The 21,790-nt window shown below is 36.8% G+C and overlaps 1 protein-coding gene across 4 annotated transcripts in view; it reads left to right on the top strand.

Annotated features, from left to right (window-relative positions):
* ADD3 (adducin 3 (gamma)) overlaps positions 1-21,790 on the top strand; it is a 54,781-nt gene that overhangs the window by 28,543 nt on the left and 4,448 nt on the right. For 3 of the 4 annotated variants that reach the window (XM_005874548.2, XM_005874547.2, XM_014546406.1), the window contains exons 3-13: positions 7,782-7,920; positions 9,106-9,257; positions 10,184-10,264; positions 11,313-11,462; positions 11,942-12,085; positions 12,198-12,296; positions 13,419-13,601; positions 14,199-14,456; positions 15,740-15,859; positions 16,304-16,390; positions 20,342-20,465. In XM_005874548.2, coding sequence (XP_005874610.1) covers positions 7,782-7,920; positions 9,106-9,257; positions 10,184-10,264; positions 11,313-11,462; positions 11,942-12,085; positions 12,198-12,296; positions 13,419-13,601; positions 14,199-14,456; positions 15,740-15,859; positions 16,304-16,390; positions 20,342-20,465 — 1,537 coding nt within the window. Of the gene's footprint in view, positions 1-1,431; positions 1,486-7,781; positions 7,921-9,105; positions 9,258-10,183; positions 10,265-11,312; positions 11,463-11,941; positions 12,086-12,197; positions 12,297-13,418; positions 13,602-14,198; positions 14,457-15,739; positions 15,860-16,303; positions 16,391-20,341; positions 20,466-21,790 lie in introns of those variants that run through there. The other variant, XM_005874549.2, reaches the window with a different exon arrangement.

Raw genomic sequence — 21,790 nt, 5'->3', positions numbered from 1 at the left:
TAAGAAACAAATTGGTAAGTGGTAAGTTTAAAATGGTGAGTTCATTTGGGAAGAAAGGAAATCAGGAGAGAAATCAATAAAAGCAAAGTGTAATACTTTTTTTTTATTAAGGATTTACTGTGTGCCAGGCACCTATTATGTATTGAATCTTATTTAATCCTCAAAAACTCCATCAAAGAAGTATTAATATCCCTAGTTTACAGATGAAGAATAAACTGAAACTTAAAGACATTAAATAACTGTAGTTTTTACAAATTTAGTTACATGGTGGGGTCTAAATTTAAACTCTAAAGTTCACACCCTTAACCACTAAGCTGTAGCACTTAAAGCATTCAATAACAATGAAATAATTTCACCCATATATTATTTTTTCATTTATCTTCAAATTCTGTTGCTCAAGTTAATCTAACCCCACTCAAGAAGAGTTTCTAGTTAGAAGACATTTTGGTGCCTGTAAATTTGAACAACAAACAGCACATTATTGTCTTGAGCTGAGAAAATAAGAGAAGAGCTTAGAATTTGTCTCATCCAGACTCCAACTATTACTTAATTTCATGACCTTTTGTCATAATGTTTTTTAATTTAAGAAAGTATTTGTCTTAGAAATTAAATGCTGGTGAGGAAACTGGTTTTAGCTAGAGATTTTGTTAATGCAGTAGGGAGAAGCCACAAGTTTTCTTTGACAAATATACTCCTCATTTACATGTCTATGGAGACCCTAGATTGTCATTTTCCCCCTTGTCTCAGAATGAACCATTCATGGCAAACCACTGTAATTAAATGATGCCTCATCAAAGTTGAAGTATGTAAGTTGAAAAACTAATAGCACATGTGCATAGTAGGTATTTGGTAAATTCTGAATACATGGATGAAGAGTATATGAATAGCTGAGTAGGCTTTGAGTCATTAAACACTTGAATGTTGTCCAACAAGCTCCTATAGAACTTTACTGTTTAATGTGGAAAACGGTGGGTTTCAGAAAAAGAATGCAAGTTCTTAAGCCTTACCACTTATAGGAAGCAATTTAGACTAGTTGACAGAAGTGTGTAATGTTATTCTGAAAGATAGCACAACAGGAATGTAGATGGTGAGCGTTTAGGCACATGACAGGGTGATGTGTGATGCTATACGCTTATTTTGAAGAATGGAGAAACTTCAAAATCATACATTTTAGAATATCACTGTCATTAAGGCCTAAAATTGAACTGTGCCTTAATTAGAATAGTTAGTCAAAATCACCACGATTTATTTGGGCACTTTAGAAGTTTAAGATGCAAGTATTCTGTATTAACTGTTTGCATTTTAATTATATACCAGTTTCAAAAAGAGATTTTATTCTAACCTTTAGCTTCATATTAATTAAGACTTACATACAGGAGAAAGACCATCCAGAAGAAAATTTGGTTTATTTGTTTTTTCTCCTTTCAACAGGACCAGTGGTAATCTATTTCCAAATGAATACATTTCTTAATGGAGAATTTCTAAGTAAGTTTGTTATGCTCCTAATCCCTCCTTAGGAGAGATCTAATAACATAATTGTAGGGTGCCTTGGGAGCAGCAAGTCTGTAATCTTTTTTTTCTTTTTGCTCCAAGTTTTCTCTCTAATAATTCTTATGATGTAGAATATCCACATGTGGATATTTTAAATCCATCTCTGATATTTATCAGTATTGCCTGATTTCCATGAGTTAGATATCACTTATAAATTAGCCAATGTGATTTCTTTTTAGCCTTAACTGAGATAATTGCATCAGGTCAGTTTCTTTTATCAAAGTGGTCCTCTTTTTTTGTGATTTAAAAATCTTTCACTTTCTCCTGAAAGTTCTGATTTTAGATGCAGAAGCCTTCAGATCTGACATTTCAAATTAATTCTACTTTTGGTTTATAGTATAAAGAAATATGTATGTACTTAAAAGTATACTCGTACCCTACAAAAATCTCAAATCTCTGAATCTTTTATGTTTTTTATAAGTTTATTTTTATCCATACCTTATAAATTCAAAGTTTACAGGATCACTCCCTCAACATCGACAGAAGATGTATAAAATAAAAAGGTATGAGATTCAGATAAGGCTTTTAAGGCACCCTCTCTCTAACTTAAACATTTTGTTTTTTATCTAGTGATTTTTTTATCATACTTTTTTAGACATGCATTTGATGAGGAAGCTGTCCAAATTATAATATTCGGGGGACAAACCAAGTTTTCAAGTATGATTTTATTTGAGTTGAAGAATTAAATGACTTTTTAAAAATTTATAACATTCAGTGAATATTCACTTCTTACATAAAAAAAGATGACTTTCTCCCATTAGATGATGGACGGGCCTAATCACACAGGAGGAATTTCTCATTCAAGTGATAGACTGATGAGACTGTTTCCTAGAGCTTCAGATTCAGCACTAATAAACTATGAAATGGATCTTTGCTATCATTAACTCAGTCAAGATTGAGATCACATTCTTTTTTTTTTCTTATATGTAGGGAAATAAGAAGAAAACTCTAACTTACAATTTTATTAATTGAGCACTGAACTAGATACCCAGGGAGACTCTAGGAATGTAAAAGACAGTCCAGCCATCAGATATTGTGGTATAGTAGAATAGGAAGAATAAATCACAATCATATGGTAGGTACCCTAAGTGTAGTATAGGCAAATGTTAAAAGAATTCAGAACGGGGTATAAAGAGAAGAAATAAGGAGATCTTTCCTAAATGAGGTGATTAAAAGAGAGACTTCAAGAAGAAGGTGGCATTTAAGATGAATGTTAAGTAAAGGGTAATTCATTAGATAGAGGAACAGTGGAAGCCAGCATTTTCATTTGGTGGAATATTCTGAGCAAGAATAGAAAACTACAAGTTGTGATCAGAGACAATACTTGAGCGAACCTCCTAGACTAGACCAGAGCACAAGGTGGTAATGGTAGATACAGAAAAAAATTACATAACAGATTATAGAAGTCCTGGAGTAATAGCAGACTATTTTGGTCTAAGTTAGAGGTCAGCCCATTTTCTCATCATTTCCGGTTTCAATCTGTTTATACAATTTTTTATACATACATACACACAATGGTTGTTTTGGACCTGGGTTCACCACCACGTATTAGCTGTGTGACATTGAGAAACTCACTTAAATATAGTAAGCAAATATTTTTGTGAAAATTGTATACATAAAGTTATATACAGTATTGCTAATTTAAAACGTGTTATGCTTTTGTGGCTACACTTTGAATATTATAATCATAATTCCTTAAATTGTATTTTGGGTTTTGAAGGTCTCAAAGATTCTATCACCCTGATGGCAACCTGGAGTATTCACGTTCATGTATTCATGGTGTAATAACCCCCTCTACTTCCTCCTCTCTGCTCTTCTGTATCTGAGATGGAAGCCACAGTTTATGCTGTGGTTTGTATGTGTTGTTTGATCTTTTCACCTGACTTCAGAAGCCCAGCATGTGACCTTGCTGCCCTGCTCTAAGTTAGTTTCTCATTCTACTTTGATGGGAGAATTCCTAGATGTAAGAGGGCAAGTACTCCTGGATCATATAATCTGCTGCTATATAATTTTTTGCTCTGTCATTTCAACCTAATGCTCTAATCTAGCCTAAGAGATTTACTCAGTATTTCTGATCATAACATGCCTGGTGCCTTATTAGTTGTATTTGGTTTCAGTGATAACAACCCGTCTCTGATAAAATTAAGGAAAGATCATGTGTCCACCTGAGAGCCCAGATTGGAATCTTTGTTTCATTATGTATTAGCTGTGCAGCCTTGAACAAATCATTGTCTATCTCAAGACTTTGTTGTGAGATTTAACTGATTCAATTAAAAAGGATTGTTTTGCTAACATTGAATTTTAGTAGAAATATGATTATCATAAAGATAAGTATTTTATTTTTAAAATTTTAATGAAAGTTTAATGATTTTATTGATAAGCTTTGAAAAACAGCTGAAACAATTTTATATCATTAGTAATTTTACATTATTATAACCTAGGCAAGTTCTGAATAATATTTCATTGAAACATTAAAATGAGTTATAAATGTTATGACAAAAAATATTAAATCTTTTGGAATAGAAGAATTCTTATCTATTGAAGCACTGTCAACTATATAAAAAGGCTTGGGAAATTTTATTTACTTTGAAATTTTTCTTTTCTTATACTTTATGGATGCTATTCACTAGCTTTAAAGGGGCAAGTCATATTTTTCTCTTAGTTGATTACAGAAGGGCTTATACATTCCCCTGTATGACACCATGGATCATCCTGAAGCTTTAGCATGGTATTCACTATATTGTGGGATATATTGTAGTGAAAAAGCATTATCACTAATGAAAAATCCATTTGACCTGAGTGCTTGTCTCTGGCACTTGACAGCTATGTGACCTTGGACAAATATTTCAAACTTTCTTACTTAGCTTTCTCATCTCACCCAGCAGAAATGTCTCATCAGTTTCACAAATAGTTGTGATTCTCTTTAATTTTAACTTTAAAGCCATTGTAAATCAGCACACTGAGAAGATTGTTTTGATTCATGTTGACTGCTAGAGAATTTAGATAAAATTTGACTCATCTCTATTGAATGCATAGAGTCTTATAGCATGAACTTTGTGTCTTAACCTCATTCCTGGCTCTGTCTCGCCTCCTTATACTTATTTCTCATTAGCTTGACTTTTATAATGCACATTTTATTTTTGTATCATTTTAATCTACGGAATCTGCCTTCTGTACTTCCTGGAACAGCATTCAATAAAATAAATAATGCCTACTTTTCAGAGCTATTATAATGTGAATAATTAGTGATATAATAGGTATCCTTAATTTTTTTTCCTTACTGACTCAAAGAACATTGGTTACAGCTACTTTGAACTGAGAAAAGTTTAAGTAGAATTGTGTTTTAGAGAGAAGATAACAGTGGGCCCCATAGCTCAGGGGTTAGAGCACTGGTCTTGTAAAGAGAAGATAGAGTTTCAGAAGAGCAGATTGACCCATTGCCAGGTATACAGAAGTTTTCTGTAGTTTATATAAAGATAAATGAGTATATCTGGAAGATTCTTTTCTTTTCAGCCTTAAATGTGGTAAAATACTCATGTTACTTATCTGTATGAAGGCAACCACATTATAAACAGCTCTGTATACAACCATTTTATGTTCATGAGGTCTTAGAAATGTATGAATGGAGTTTTCTGATAAATGTAATGTGTCTTTGTTGAAGAGATTTTATAGGATAGTTTCTCTGGTTTAGATCATGTATTTAAATGAACTAGATATAGACAATGGAATTAGATGTTTATAATTTTTATAATTGTGTTAACGAGTTTCATCTGACAAGCCTTGAATTTGTAAAAGAAAAGCCATATTTAACTAGTGTACACTGCTCCATGAACTCAGAATTCAAATACGGTCACAGCTAGTATATTTGAGATAAATCACTCAAACATCCTCCTGCTGTATTAGTGGAAAGTACAGCGTCTTCCTCTTGGAATTTCTACTTTCCCCTAAATTGCCCCAGGAACTTCAGTGACTTATTATATAGTCCAAAAGGGTTCATTAGTGGCCTCCATATCCAAGATGTGGTGTGCACATCTGTCTGCATATGTGAAATAGTCACACTAAAGTCTGTTGAGTCCACCATTGCCACTGCTCCTCCCTGGCGTATGGTGGTGGTGGTGGACTTACCCGGTCCAACAGAAGATGCAGGTTCACGATTGACCCAAATGCCTGTGCAGGCCACCATGGTGCATCAGGGAAGGATAAACCTCCCTGTCCCGATACATGCAAGAAAATGAAACTAGACCACCAACTTACACCATACACGAATTAGATGTTTATAATTTTTATAATTGTGTTAACGAGTTTCATCTGACAAGCCTTGAATTTGTAAAAGAAAAGCCATATTTAACTAGTGTACACTGCTCCATGAACTCAGAATTCAAATACGGTCACAGCTAGTATATTTGAGATAAATCACTCAAACATCCTCCTGCTGTATTAGTGGAAAGTACAGCGTCTTCCTCTTGGAATTTCTACTTTCCCCTAAATTGCCCCAGGAACTTCAGTGACTTATTATATAGTCCAAAAGGGTTCATTAGTGGCCTCCATATCCAAGATGTGGTGTGCACATCTGTCTGCATATGTGAAATAGTCACACTAAAGTCTGTTGAGTCCACCATTGCCACTGCTCCTCCCTGGCGTATGGTGGTGGTGGTGGACTTACCCGGTCCAACAGAAGATGCAGGTTCACGATTGACCCAAATGCCTGTGCAGGCCACCATGGTGCATCAGGGAAGGATAAACCTCCCTGTCCCTCTTCCAGTGCTAAGCTCAGGGTGTTCCAGGGTGCCCCCCATGATTGAGTTTCCAAGATTACAGCTATTAGCACTCGGCTCTTTCAGTGATTGTCACAGATGCTTCTCAGCTGTTGTTCAAAGAGCAACACAAGCATTGCTTCATAGTCTCAGAACCACATTTTCCCTTCTACTATGGGCTCTTATGCCATTATTTTTTTTTTTTTTAAAGAAAGGGAGAGGGAGAGAGGAAAGAAAAGTCATTCTTTCTGAAAACCTCTAAGTTATTCAGCCATACTCTAAGCAAGGCTACATCTAAGTAGGAATTCCAGGGGATCTTATTCCCAACCTGTGAGGAAGGCTACTATTGGTGACTCAGAGGAGATCAACCCTTCTAAGAAATATTTCCCCTGTGATCTCCAGGGTCTTCACACCTACCCCTCTTGGAGGTAGTGATTCCAAAGCAAATGTCTGCCTTCTCACTCTTAGGTGAAGAGGAGGGGGAGGGGGGGATTGAATTCAGTTTCTGGCAGGACATTCTGCTACACATGTAACCAACCTCAAATGGAAGAGCGTGGTTTAGATGATTTATATTGCAAGAGCCTTCATATTTAAAATGAATAAAAGGAGACATGAGCAAGAGAACAAATGATGAATTTAGTAAAGTAAGTGTTAATTGGGTGTGATGGAAATAACAAAATCAGCTATTTCAAGTAATGTGAAAGATTTGGAGAGGTGTCAAACGATCAATTATATTAGCAACTCAAGGGTTACTAAAATAGAGATTTCCCCTTAATGTTCGGGATTTTTAATTTATATAAACACTTTCTGCCACACACACATCCCTTGCCGCCCCACCCCCTCCCCCGCCCCGCCCCAAAAGAAGATACAACAGAACTCCAGAACAGGAACATGCAGTACCCAAAGTTGGAAAAAAGTGTTCTTTCTTTAGCACAGTGTTGCAGAAGGGGAGTAATCCGTTCTCAACTCTGCTTACCGTTTGCTTCCAGAGTTCATGGCTAAGTGACTGCCATAGGAATACTAAAATGGAAGCCATGATTTAGTATGACTTAGCTAAGACTTTTGCTGTGAGGGACTCTGTGGTCAAGAGTCATGTCCCATTCAAGTAGAGACTCTATTCTAACCTGGGTAATGAGGCTGCTGGGCAAGGAACAGATCTCTTTTAGTTATCAGTCCATACTTGATGCTCTGGTTGCTTTTACTATACCTGTACTTGTCTATTGTAGATGTTATAATAGCTAATTTTGAGATTAAGAATGCCTAATGTTTTTTTCTCCCCTGAAAGCAAGTTTCTAGCTTCTTCCAGTGTTTTAATTTTATTATTTTGTGTTTTATACTTGTTTTAAAATACTCTGGATGAAACCCATTCAAAAGAGAGGTGGGGGGAAAAAGATTAATTCTATCAGCAAGTTGTGTTTGGGTTGTTCTGCTCCAAGAGAGATGTGTGTGCTCAGTGGTTATTTCTGTGTATTGCAGGCCTTTCGGGAAGACCTGGAATGCCTTATTCAAGAACAGATGAAGAAAGGCCAAAACCCGACTGGATTACTAGCGTTACAGCAGATTGCAGATTACATCATGGCCAGTTCTTTTTCGGGCTTTACTTCACCTCCCCTCAGTATGTCAGTTTGGAAAGTTTTTAAAAAATGATAATTTTGTCTCTACTTTCACACTATATATCCCTAGCAACATATTCTGCTCTGGTTCAGTCCTTAAGTTCAAACATCTAATACTTAGAGTAACAGTGTTAGAATCTCTCACTTTTCATATCAATCAGGCATTCACTAGACTTTGTGAGGATTACAAAATAGTCACAAGATGTGGTCTCTTCCCTATGTTGAGGACACATACCATGAATGCACAGAAGATTAAAACTGCAAGATAACTATAGAGGAAAATTACAAAGCAGTTCATAAGCAATTGGCCAGTGACCCTTAACAAGTCATCATGCTATGAGTTCAGAGTTGGAATTGGTTATTGGCTGAAGTGGACTGAGGAAACTTTAGAGAAAAGAGAGGCCTAAACTACCCAGCTTTAAAGGATGGAGTAATTAGAACTTGGTGTTAAAGAGGGGTTAGGGCATTATATTATTAACAGATTTGTGAAAGCACCAAGTTGGTGAGCTGAGCATTCAGGATATCAAGAATTATGGCATTAAGTTCAAGCACTTCACATCTGAGTGAGATGTGTGTAGAACTCACTGCAATACCAAGGCAGTTACACAGAGTGCCAGAGGGACTGTCAGGAATGGCTTCACATTGGAGTCAGAGGTGGTACATGGTGTCAAAGGGAATGGAGACAGCAAAAGTTGAACATAGCAACTGAGTCATTAGAAACCAAGACTAGTTTTTGTTGTGTGGTGAGGACAGGAGCCAGACTATTATTTAAATGTATCCTCTTCCATCTTAAATATTTTTCGTTGAATTAAAGTGAAATGGGATATCTTAAAAGTAGCTTTCTGTTGTGATCTTTTCATCATAAAATTAGCAATAACCTCAGTACTAATAACACTTTCACCAATGGGGTCATAAGACCATTTTTCCCCGGTAATGTGAGCCTAACTCCCTAACAAGCCACTCCCTAACATGTAGATGAAACAGCAAAGAGGATAGCTGATGCATGTTTTTATTCTCAGTGTATTTCTCTGAAGGAAGATAAGCTAATGAAACATTGTGTGGGCTGAGAAGTTTCAGATCATTATGTACAAGGCTGGGCACTGAGACTCAGGCTGCTTCCCGGCAACTAATTCCCAGGTAAGGGGTCACTTCACCTGAATCTCTCTCCATGATCTTTCCTCTTCTAGGTCTCGGCATGGTCACACCTATCAATGATCTTCCTGGGGCAGATACATCCTCCTACGTGAAGGGAGAGAAACTTACTCGCTGTAAACTTGCCAGCCTGTACAGACTTGTCGACTTGTTTGGATGGGCACACCTGGCGAACACATACATCTCAGTGAGTTCTTGGGCTTTCTATTCCTTTGTTTAAAATCCTAACTAAAAGGCAACTATACTCCTCTCACCTTTACTCAGAAGTCCAGTTTTCCGACTTTATTCTCTAAGCCTAGCTTGTTGGATCACAGTCTAATTCAAGTTAAAGGGAGAGGCTGCAATTACCCCAGCTTCTCCATTTACTATCTGTGGAGGTCTTTTAATTCAAACCAGTTGTAGAATTTATACAGGAAGAAATCCTTCTGACAGAATTTTCTTTCTCCATGTTATTTGTATCTGAGCGTCAGTGACATTAAAAAAGTATTAGGGGTAGGGAAAATAGAAGTGGTTAAGGAAGTATCCTCCCTGGTCTTTATTTTTTCAATATATTTTTCCCATTCGTGATCATCTTGTTTTCATGTTGCCATACTTGGTAGCAAGACAATATTTGGAAGCAAAAAAGTATGAAAATAATTGTGTGATGGAAATAGCACAGATGCGACATGCAGTCTTCCTGTAACTTCCCTTTCTCCTGACCATTCTGTTGCCCTTTCAATCTCCACATTAATTCCTTCCTAGGAAGAGACTCTGTCCTCCTTCCTTTGCCCATTTTACCTTAATTTCCATGTTGTAAATCAAGAGTATAGTTATTACCACATTCGACTGAATAATGTTGGCATTTGTTATACATGAAGTAGCTGACGCTAAGCAACCTTAGAACCATCAAATTAGGTAAGTTTAGCAGGTGAGAAACTAATGTCAGAATTTTTTAGCAAGTACTTGAGGTTTGAGGGAAGAAAACCATTCAGGAAAAGGTTTATGTTGCACATCTTTAATATCTGCTTTGTTTGTTTTTTTCTCCCCCAGATCTCTTATACTTATTTGTAGTCATGTTTATATTGCAAAATGTGAACACCTCACAGTAATTCCCTATTTTTTTCTTTCTCCCAGGTAAGAATAAGTAAGGAGCAAGACCACATTATCCTAATTCCCAGAGGCCTGTCTTTTTCTGAAGCCACAGCCTCCAATTTGGTATAATTTTCATTCCTGTGTTACTTTTTCTGTGCTTCCTTATTTTCTGACAGGTTTTTTAGCTTTTAGTTCAGGATAGAACAATAAAAGGTATGGATGGAAAAAAACATTTATGAGGGAGCAGAGAAAAACTTGGCAAGTTATGTTGATTTGTAAGAAAAGCTTTAGGGTTCAAAAAAAAATACGGTAGTTGAAGAGACTAAGAATAAGTTGGTCTTATCAGTTAACCTGTCCATATTTTGAAGGGAATCTTTTCAGGTTTTTTTTCCACTCTGCACTCTGGGAATTGTTTTTAAAAATACACTTGCCTACTGGTATGGCTTAGGGGTTGAGCATTGATCCTAGAGGTCATGGTTCGATTCCAGTCAGGGCACATGCCTGGTTGCAGGCTTGATTCACAGTAGGGGACATGCGAGAGGCAGCCGATTGATAATTCTCATCGTTGATGCTTCTATCTCTCTTTCCCTCTCCCTCTCCCTTCCTCTCTGTGAGATCAATAAAAAAAAATGTTTAATATATACTAGTACGCACACAGTCAATCTGTGTTTCATAGATATATTTAAACAAAATTCAGTTGGTATGAAAATCAGGTCTGACCTAGCATTTAAGTTGTCCATGACTGTACTCCTAGCCACAGTCATCGGCCTCCAGAACAGCAGGAACCACATTGGTTCTGGGTGCTGCAGTACTAGCAGATGGAAGTTTTCCAGCCAGTTCAGTAAATGCCAGATTTGTCCAGACCTTTGAAGAGCTTAAGTTATTCAGTTTCTTAGAAACTGTATTTCTTGCTAAATACTAAGTTTTGTGGCAGACTACCTGTTTCTGTAAAGTTTTATGGGAAGAAAGCCATACCCATTCTTTTATAGTTGTTCATGGCTGCTTTCGTACTATAGCAGCAGAGTTGAGTAGTTGCAATAGAGGCCAACAAAGTCTAAAATATTTTCTATGTGACCTTTGACAAAAAGTTTGCCATGCCCATGCTTTAACTGTGGAACACAGGCAACTTTGATACATGTGTACCAATTCAATGTCTTTCTGATTTTTCTAGGTGAAAGTCAATATAATAGGAGAAGTGGTTGATCAGGGAAGTACTAACTTGAAAATTGACTATGCAGGATTCAGTCCCCATGCTGCAATCTATTCAACACGTCCTGATGTTAAGTGTGTGATACACATCCATACCCTTGCAACAGCAGCTGTAAGTCACTAAAGGGCCAAAACCAACAATGACTCTAGGAAGTGTATTATTTTCATGGCTTTCCTTACATGATATTCTATTATCACATTCTTCCAGACCCCACCATTTAAAATTATATTTGAAATAATCCTCTGCATACCCAGAAATCAAAAGGCCCTTTGACCCAAATGCTATCATTCTAGGAAACAACTAGAGAGATAGCATTTACATCTTTTAACTAATCAGTTTAATAATTGAGTCATTGAGTTCTTTGCAGTAACACTTCTTGCACAATAGTTGGCATGGCATTTAAATTGTGTTGTATCCCCTAAGTCCTATTTTTTTTTCTGGAAGAAGCAAAAAACTAAAGTGGGAGGTGGGCTGGAATGGTGAACACACTGAATAGGCCAATGTTTCCTGAGCTGGCTAAAGAATCCAGTTCCTATGAAAATGTAATTAGTAACTGAATATGTTATCTTGGCATGGACCCAATCGTCTAGGTATCCTCCATGAAATGTGGAATCCTTCCAATTTCTCAAGAGTCCCTGATCCTGGGAGATGTTGCCTATTACGACTATCAAGGGTCACTTGATGAACAGGAGGAGAGAATTCAACTGCAGAAAGTTCTGGGGCCAAGTTGTAAGGTGTGTAGTAGAGTTTCTATCTAAGGAGCTATTTTTGTTGCTATTGCTGTTGATGAAACCAGTGTGCACTATGCCAGTTATTTGAAGTGATTGCTTTGGAATTCTATTTTAGGTGCTGGTACTCAGAAATCACGGTGTGGTAGCACTTGGAGAAACAGTTGAGGAGGCTTTTCATTATATTTTTAATGTGCAGATGGCCTGTGAGATTCAGGTAGGAATAATTATTCAAAACTCCCCTTTTATTTTTTTGCTTTGTTAACTTGCTTGTTGACTTGGGTTTCATGTTTACTTATTGCTGAAGTCTTACTGGTTGGTGACTTTGTTTTGTTTTGTCTTTTAAGAGAAGTTCTGTTTTACTTAAGTTATCCCTTGAATTAAAAATAGGAGAAAAGAAAATTAAAATTCACATATAGACACACACACAAATCTATGGGCCTCATAAAGATTATTTTCCTTATAATGCTATTTTTTAAGATAATATAATTGCACATTTCTCTGTTTTCAACCTCTAGTGGTGTAATGCTAATTGAGACACAGAGGCAACTACCAATCATCAAAGATGTGATGTGTTGTGGCCACTTTTATAAAGAGGGTAAAAAATGGGGATAGAAGTTTTAAGAACTCACGCAGTTTCCAACTATTCCATAGCCTCAGCCTCATTGTTGTAATAAAAGGTTGAATATTTATTAATCAGTTTTTTTTCCTCAGAGAAGCTGAATGTATTTAATGGCTCTAATTTCTCTCTTCAAGAAAATCAAGCAGGTTCTCTTGAAGCAAGTAGTAATAATCTTAATTTATTGGAAGGGCCACAAAAAAGGGGGAGCACTTTTTCTACCAACTTAGCTTGTCTTAACCAATTCTTTTTTTGCTTTAATACTCCCTCCGCTTCTTCTCAAATGAAACTGTGCAGAGCTTAAGTAAATTAAGATAATGAACTGACTTCTTCTGCCTAAGTAGCCTTAAACTCAAAGTATAATGTCTGTATTCCTTTAAAATTATAATTTCAGTGAAAGTTTTAACTAGATAGCCATGGTAAAACTGCAAGAAAAGAACTTTAAAATTTGGCAGGAGAATTTAGTTTCTTAAGATGAGTTAAATTTAGTTTTGTTTTTTTAAAATCAGGGAGGATCAGAGTCCTGTCAGGTATCTTTTTCAGATATATGGAAAAAGATACTTCAGCTGTCTACTTTCATAAATGTGTTGCCTTATTTTTTGTGTTAATAGTCTGACAAGTATTAGATATTTGCTAGATTGAAAGTGTGCCTTTTTAAAAGTAAAATATTCCTTACAGTGTTCACATCTTGTGCCTGTGTGTGCTTTGCATTGGTTGCAGGTTCGGGCATTAGCAGGGGCAGGTGGAGTAGACAATCTGGTTGTACTGGATCTTCAGAAGTATAAAGCTTTCACTCACACCATCGCAATGTCCGGAGGAGGGGGAGTGAACATGGGTTCCCATCAAAAATGGAAGGTTGGCGAGATTGAATTTGAAGGACTGATGAGGACTCTGGACAATTTGGTAGGTGAAAAGTGGAACATAAAAAAAAAAGTGGAACATAAACTTGGATTTCATACCTCCCGATTCAGGAGCAGATGGTTCCATCTCCCTTTTGTTTTGGAACTTGCTCCTCACTCCTCCAGGAGGAGAGTTTAACCCTAGGGTGTCATTCAAGTGTAATCTTAACATATTTTTAAGAATTAAACAGTGGAACCTGCTAATGTCATCTTATCTTAGGTTTTACCCTCTTTTACTAAGGGTTAGAGGCAGATTGCCTTCAGACCCAGGAATAAAGATTTCAATGAGCACTGTGATTTGGCCTCCAGAAAACCAGCTTATAGCTAGGAAAAATGTTTCTGGTCAGCAGTTTTGAAATTACCTTTGTCAGAAACAGTTGTGTGCTTGGAAATTATATTGTCAGCGGGAATCAGTTTTGACCAGATCTTGAAATTTGCTTAATTTCAACTCGAGTGTAATGTGGGGTTTGGAAGGATGTTTTCCTCTTTATTTGTTTTTCAACAAAGGAGTCTTTTTGAATTATTTGTTTAAAGAATTGGAATCCAGATGCTGTGTTTGGTACAAGTTTGATTGCTTCCAATGTGGCTTTTTCCTCCTTAGGGATATAGGACAGGCTATGCATATAGGCATCCTCTTATTCGAGAGAAGCCTAGGCACAAGAGTGAAGTGGAAATTCCAGCAACTGTGACTGCTTTTTCCTTTGAAGACGATACAGTACCACTCTCTCCTCTCAAATACATGGCACAGAAACAGCAGCGTGAGAAAACCAGATGGCTGAATTCACCAAATACTTACATGAAAGTGAATGTGCCTGAGGAGTCTCGGAATGGGGAAACCAGTCCCAGGACCAAAATCACAGTATGCCACTATTTTACATGGTTTGCCTTTACTAAATGTTTTGCCGAGTTACTCATGAATTGAATGTTCCATGTCAAAAATATTGGGAAAGTAGAATATAATGTTAACAATAATTGTATCAGGTATTAACTTTGTGCAAGACACTTTCCTTACATGAATTATCTCATTTACTTCTCCTAACATGGAGAGGATGCTGTCCCCCCCCCCCCCCCCCCCGGCTTATAGATGGAAAACTGCATCACAGAGGGGTTAACTAATCATTTGTAAGTGATTTGAATACAGGCAATCTGCCTTTGAATACAGGCAGTTCTTACCCATTACATGAAACCACTTTGTAGTTTGTATTGTAACAGTGAATCAGAACTATAAAAGTTACCAACATGCCAGAGTTTCAGGAATTACTGCACAAAGCTAAGCTAATGCAGCATCTCATAGATAGAGAAATGGGTTCTCTTATCTTTTTCAGCATTTTGCTTCAGATTTGTTTATAGTTTTAGAGTGACTATCACCAAATATTCCCTAGATATTCAGAATTAGTTCATCTTATCATATACATCAGTAACATTTAAAATGGAAATGCCTAGTCATCAAAGTGTTTTTCCCTAGTCTATAAGATTTCCTAGTTAAAGAACATAATTCAACTTATGTGTTTCTCAGAATTAATTTTATTGACAGAGACGGATATCCCGCCATCATTAATCTTGATGAATATTTGCCTTTTTAGGGCATGTAATGTGGGGTAAACAAGAATTGTATAAGGTTCCTCAATCCCTGTGGTTCTATTATTCCATAGATTACTACCAAATAATCACCTTTGTAAAATGCTGGTCAGGGCCTTTGCATTTTCTATCAGCCAAAAATAAAAATTGAAGTCTGGAAAATTAAATCTTAAAAGATTTCCTGAGTCCTTTTTGGTGACTTCTTAGCCATCATCAGTTGAAAATTCAGTGCAAGTGACAACTCTCTCTGAATGTGAATTATTGTATGATCAAGCTTTATGTCTGCTTGAAATATTTTCAGCATCATATTTAAAATGCTAAAAGGCAAAAATGTACATAGCAAAAGTGTGTATTCATGTGAATATTTAATAATATTTTTTAAGTGAATGCTGACTGTGAGCCTTTTTCTAACTAGTGTGAGAGATATACAATAATTGACCACTAAATGCTGCTTAGTGAAATTCTTAAGAATATTGGCAGTATATGCGCTCCCTCGTTGAGTCACTAAAAAGAACATATTTCCTTAACAAAAAGCTTCATGCTAGAAATTTTTTTATTCTTTAGTGGATGAAAGCAGAGGACTCTTCTAAATTTAGCAGTGGAACACCTATCAAAATTGAAGATCCAAATCAGTTTGTTCCTTTAAACACAAACCCAAATGACGTACTAGAAAAGAGAAACAAGGTAAGACATGGTCTTCTGTGCCCAGGGGAAGCATTTTTATGCCGTTTTATGTTTACATCATTAGTGATTGGATCTGATTAATACTAAGCTCAGGGGTTTGAATCCAGAAGAATTTTAAATTTAATACAGTATAATTTTAGCTTGTACCATATATTTCCAGCTCTGTGGTAGTCACTGGTGAGGGCTACATGGGGAACAAGTATTAAACCTATTTCTGCTTTTAAGAGCTATGGTTTAGTGAAAAATGTAGTTCTTTAACAATATACGACAACAGGAAGTCACATGTCAAGAAGGGTGGAGGAGGTTAATGTGAGTTGTTAGGATGGTAAAGCGGGGCTTTATGGAGGTGGAGGTTAAAGAGGCCCTTTCTCGGGTGTGGTCAGGTAGTAAAGATCATCTGTATAGTTGCCCCCAAGAACTTGTTGCTCTTGTTTTTTGATTTAGATTCGAGAACAAAATCGATATGACCTGAAAACAGCAGGACCGCAATCTCAGTTACTTGCTGGAATTGTTGTAGATAAGCCTCCATCTGTAAGTCCATGAAGTCATATGCACTTTGCTTTCCTTCCATCACATTAATGTCTTTGCTTTTTAAACATGAATATTTATTTTTACTAAAGTTAATATAAGTTACTAAAGTACAAGTTAAAAGTCAAGTAATCCATAACACTTAAAATGACACCTTCAGCCCAGTGGTTGAGAGTCGACCTATGAACCAGGAAGTCACGGTTCGACTCTGGTCAGGGCACACACCCAGGTTGTAGGCTCAATCCCTAGTGTAGGGCGTGCAGGAGGCAGCCGATCAATGATTCTCTCTCATCGTTGATGTTTCTATCTTTCTCTCTTCCTCTCCCTTCCTCTCTGAAATCAATTTTTTAATAAGACACCTTCATTTTCCAATTTCCAGGGGCAAGGACTTGCTTCTAGCATTTACTACCTTCATTTTTCTAAAGAGCACCTTTATTTTGCTTTTCTTAATTTGTCAATTTTAGACTTCAAGTTTTTTCATCAAATCTATGTCATCAACTGTAAGAAGTACCATTATTTTATGTATTACTAAAAAAGAAATGACCCTGACAGTTATAAGATTAATCCAATGTCAGAGATGGGGAAATGTGCATCTGAGAATCAATGGAAGATGATAGTGACTTATTTTATGAAAGATGGGGATTTAGCCTGTTTACACAATACTTTCCTTTTCCATTCTCCCAGTGAGGTTATATCACAGTTTTTTTGTTAAATCGTTTTTTATTGTTTATATTATTAACCTTTACTGCTGATTCAGATACTATCCTCTGATTACATTTCCTTTCTTATACAACTTTTCTCCCCTGGTCTTAATAATTACCTTCTTTAATCATTAGCTTAGTACTTTGAGTACTGTACACTGGATTAGTTCTTCCCAAACTTTTCAACAGGATTATAGAGCTTCTCTTTATATTATTTTCCATGGAGTCAAAGGTAACAGGTAATCTCTCAGTTCCAGACCTGTCATCTGGTCCAGATCTGAACTGATGGCTCTTCAGGGCAGCTGCACAGCTCATCATGAGGATTCCTGTGCACCTCGCCTATGTAGTGTCCCGTTTCCTGCATCATGTGTCTTCAGCTTTCTTGATATACTCCTTTATCACTGAGCGCATCCTGTCATAGCTTCCTGAAAAAGGATACATAAGCAGTAACTATCTGAAATCCTGTATTCTATCTTCATGGATATAGAACTTTAGTGTAGAAATAACTTTCCCCCCAAATATGAAAAGTATCTGTTGTCCCCTAATTCCATGTTATTGTTGAGAAGTAGGAGAGTATTGTGATTTCATGTACTTTTGTGTAGTTGCTTTTTTTTTTCCTTTTGGACCTATTTTACATCAATGCTTTTTTGAAATGTTATGATGGTATGCTTTGTAGTAGATTTCAGTTTAGTCTTTGTTCTTAGCATTTAGTAACCCTTTTCAATCTGCAGAGTCATATCCTTCCATTCTGGGACCTTTTTAAAGTATTTCTTCAATAGTTTTTCCCCTCCTACTTCTTTCTTTTTCTGTCAGTATGCACTGTTAGTTGAACCTCTTTTACTGAGCCTCTGATTTTTTTTTCCGACTTGCCATCTTTTTATCCTACTTTCTAGGAGGTTTGCTTTGGACTTTGTTTTCTAACCCTTCTATTTAAATTTCTGTTTTGATGTCTGTTTTTTGTTGTTGTTTTTTTAATTTTTAAGACTTCTTATTTCCTGAATGTTTCTTTTTTTTCTTTTTGTTTTTTAAATAACATCCTGTTCTTTTATGGTTACAGTATTTTCTCTCGTTGCTCTAGGGAATCAATTTTAAATTTTCTTCAGCTGCCCTTATTTTCTTTGTTTCTTCTGAGTTCTCTTTTTCTTGTTTGTCCTGGTCTCCCTCTCTTGAAGCTTTCCTCAAGTGTCTAGCAATCTGTGGTAGTCTGTTTATTCTTAAGAATGAGGCACTGAGAGCCAGTCAGAAGCTCTGGTGTGTGCAGAGCGTGGGGATGGGTGAGCTTCCCTGCGGGATGATTGGACGTGGATCAGGTTGTTTTTCTGGGAAATTCCCAAATGTTAATGTCTGTTCTTTTATCTGGGGCCACTGATTTATTTGGAGAATTCTTTAGTCTCCTGCCAGTCTCCCACCAGCATTCTGGGAGTCCTCAGCTGTGCTTTGTGTTCCCTAATCAGTTGTTCTTAAGTCTAAGCCTCTGATCTGCAGAGAGGGGAGAGAGGTAAATGCTTCGTGTATGGAATAGGAAAGGAGACCTGAGAATCTGCTCCTTATTCAGGCTTTTAATTTGTCCCACTTTTCACTTTTCTTCACCACCACCTTCTGTGGTACCTGATGCCTCTAGTTTCTGAGCCTTTCTACAGGGCAAATGAGCATGCTTCTTATTTTCATCCTTCTTTGCCGGGCTTAGGCTCTACTTTCTCAGCTCTGCTACCCACTCTTCCACCTGCTTTCTTTCCAGTTTCCAAAAATGTGTTAGCATTTCTCATCCTCTGTTGTCTCCTCTCTCATTCTTTTCTCCTTAAAAGTTTATACCATGTTTGTTGTTGTTCCTTTACTCATTTTAGTGGAGTTTTGGGAAGGATTTTTAAAAAATGCATGAGTTCGCCCTGGCTGGTGTTGTTCAGTGGATTAAACATCATCCTTTGCACTGAAATGTTGCTGGTTGAATTCCTGGTTAGGACACATGTCCAGGTTGCAGGCTCGATCCCTGGTAGGGAGAGTGCAGGAGGCAGCTGATTGATGTTTAGCTCTCACATGGATGTTTCTCTCTCTCCCTCTCCCTTCGTCTCTCTAAAAATCAATAAAAACATATTTTTTAAATGCATGAGAAAAATTCATGGGTTCAATCTGCCAGGTAAAAATCTCATTAATTCTTTTCCTAGAGCAAAGACAAGTTTATTTTCATAGGAAATTTAAAGAAGTTCTTTTGGTACCATTTCATTTTTTAATACTTTTTTACAAAGGCTTTCTGAAATGCAGCAATTCTTGGTTTTTAAGATACTTTGTAGTTATGTGAAGCTTATTAGAACTTAAGCTTAGTTTTATTTTTTTTTTTAATTGACCTATATAGGCTTATTGAGAAAACATCACTGGCAATTTTAGTACATTGGATCAGTAGTCTAAAAGCACTAATCTGATATGAGTATTTTATTTTTTAAACATATTTTATTGATTTTTTACAGAGAGGAAGGAAGAGAGATAGTTAGAAACATCGATGAGAGAGAAACATCTATCAGCTGCCTCCTGCACATCCCCTACTGGGGATATGCCCGCAACCCAGTTACATGCCCTTGACCGGAATCGAACCCGGGACCTTTCAGTCCGCAGGCCGATGCTCTATCCACTGAGCCAAACCGGTTTTGGCTGATATGAGTATTTTAAATAAAGCATGTTGCTCTATCATTTCTTTTCTTTTTTCTTTTTTTTTTTTGGTAAGAACTATTTATTAATCTAGACATTAACAAAAGTTTATTTAGAAACTACTCTATACCAGGGACTGGTAATAGAAAAACTCTGTCTCTAAGAAACGAAGAGACTGACGGTACAGAATAGAAAGCAAGCATATGAAAAGGCTCCTGAGACTTATAATGATGTTTTTCCTGGTAAGTTTCTTAAAGTGATATAGATTACAACATGGAGCTGTGGGGCTCACAAGATCTCATCATTCCTTTGCAGTTGGATTTTGCTTTAAATTGGAACCTTACGTAGTCCCTAGCATTGCACCTTGGGCAGGGAACAAAATTACAAACTGTCTGACAAGTGAATATCTATATATGAAGTGATTTTCTTCACACGAAAATTTTTAAAAAGAATCTTGCTCTATCATTTCTTATGATTGTTATAAGGTGTCACAAACATTACATACATTTATATATGTGTATGTATGTGTGTGTGAAGTTGTGTATATATACGTAAATCAGTATATAGATGTAAGTAAAGCTCTTGGTAATGTGTTGACGTTTTTCTTTGCAAGACCATGCAATTCGAAGATGATGATCTTGGCCCACCAGCTCCTCCCAACCCCTTCAGCCATCTCACAGAAGGAGAACTTGAAGAGTATAAGAAGACAATCGAACGTAAACAGCAAGGCCTGGAAGGTTAGTTCATTTTTAAATTAAGCCTAGGATAACCATACTATTAACAATGAAGCATCTTGAGTTGGATGGCAGTCAGTGTTTTTTTGAAATGTTTCTTTCACAATCGATTGTTCTGTCATCTCTCCCAGTCCTGAGTATAAATGAGGCTGAACTTTAAAGAGCTGCCATGGACCATGTATGTTAACATGTAGTAAAAACTGTTTTCCTCAGAAAATAATCTGATTAGTAGTAAAAAGTCTAAAGTAAAGTGAAATCCCCAGATGAGTAAAGAATTTCTAGCTAAAGTAAATGTAGATATGTTAATAGATTTGAACATTTCAGAGATTGTGACTTTTTAAAAACTTTCAACTTTGATATAATTATAGTATTACAAGTATGTGACTTTAATGCTTTGTAAAATCTCTATTGTTCCTAGGTATCTCAAGGTGCCAATATCATAATTTCAAAATCAAAATATAAAGCAAACTGCTAGGGTTCTGATGTGACTTTTCTTAAGCACATGGGCGCTCTAGGTTGAGTTCTGAGTTCAGAATCCAAAGTAAGAATTATATTTTAGAATTGCTAATGAAAACACCCAGCTAGAATACAAGGTCCCATTTTCTCAAGAATAAGAGATTCTTTAAACCAGGGGTTCTCAATCTTGGGTGGATAAACTTCAAACAGTACATGAGCAGTCTTAAAAATATATGCTTAATTGTGTATAATATTTGGGGAAAGGGGTTTAAGGTGGGGGACAAGAAGTCTGTGATCTCAAAAGAGGGTGTGAGCCTATGCTTTAGAGCATCTACAACATACAGTTAAAATTTCACCCAAAGCAAAACAGAACCAGTAGTTAAAGAATTTTTGTCCATGTTAGGTATCAAGTATGAAGAACTAAGGAAGTTTTATCTTTGTATTAGTATCTTTGTCATAAAAGGGAATAATCCTGACTCATTAATCTAATCTAATAAATGACAAACATGCAAATTGACCGTACCTTCGCTATGCCTTAAGCCATGCCCACCAGCCAATCAGAGCGACTATATGCAAATTAACCTAACCAAGATGGTGGCCGGCAGCCACGGAGCTGGAGCGAGCAGGAGGCTTGGTTGCTCCAGTGATGGAGGAAGCCAAGCTTCCCGCCTGCCAAGGCCGGCTCTGAGCTCCACTGAAGGCAACAAAGTTTCAATTATAGAAGGTAAATAAATCCCAGAATTAAAAAAAGAAAAAGAAAAAAGGAGAGGCTGGGAGCTTCCGTCGCCGGGGGGCTTGGCCAGCCTGAAAACGGCCCTCAGCCCCTCACCCAGGCTGGCCAAACCTCCATGGGGTGAGGGTCCCCACTGGGG

Source organism: Myotis brandtii, unplaced genomic scaffold (genome assembly GCF_000412655.1).
Source record: "Myotis brandtii unplaced genomic scaffold, ASM41265v1 scaffold441, whole genome shotgun sequence".
Classification (NCBI taxonomy): domain Eukaryota; kingdom Metazoa; phylum Chordata; class Mammalia; order Chiroptera; family Vespertilionidae; genus Myotis; species Myotis brandtii.
Note: the sequence above shows the minus strand (reverse complement) of the source record. Positions and strands in the feature narration are given on the sequence as shown.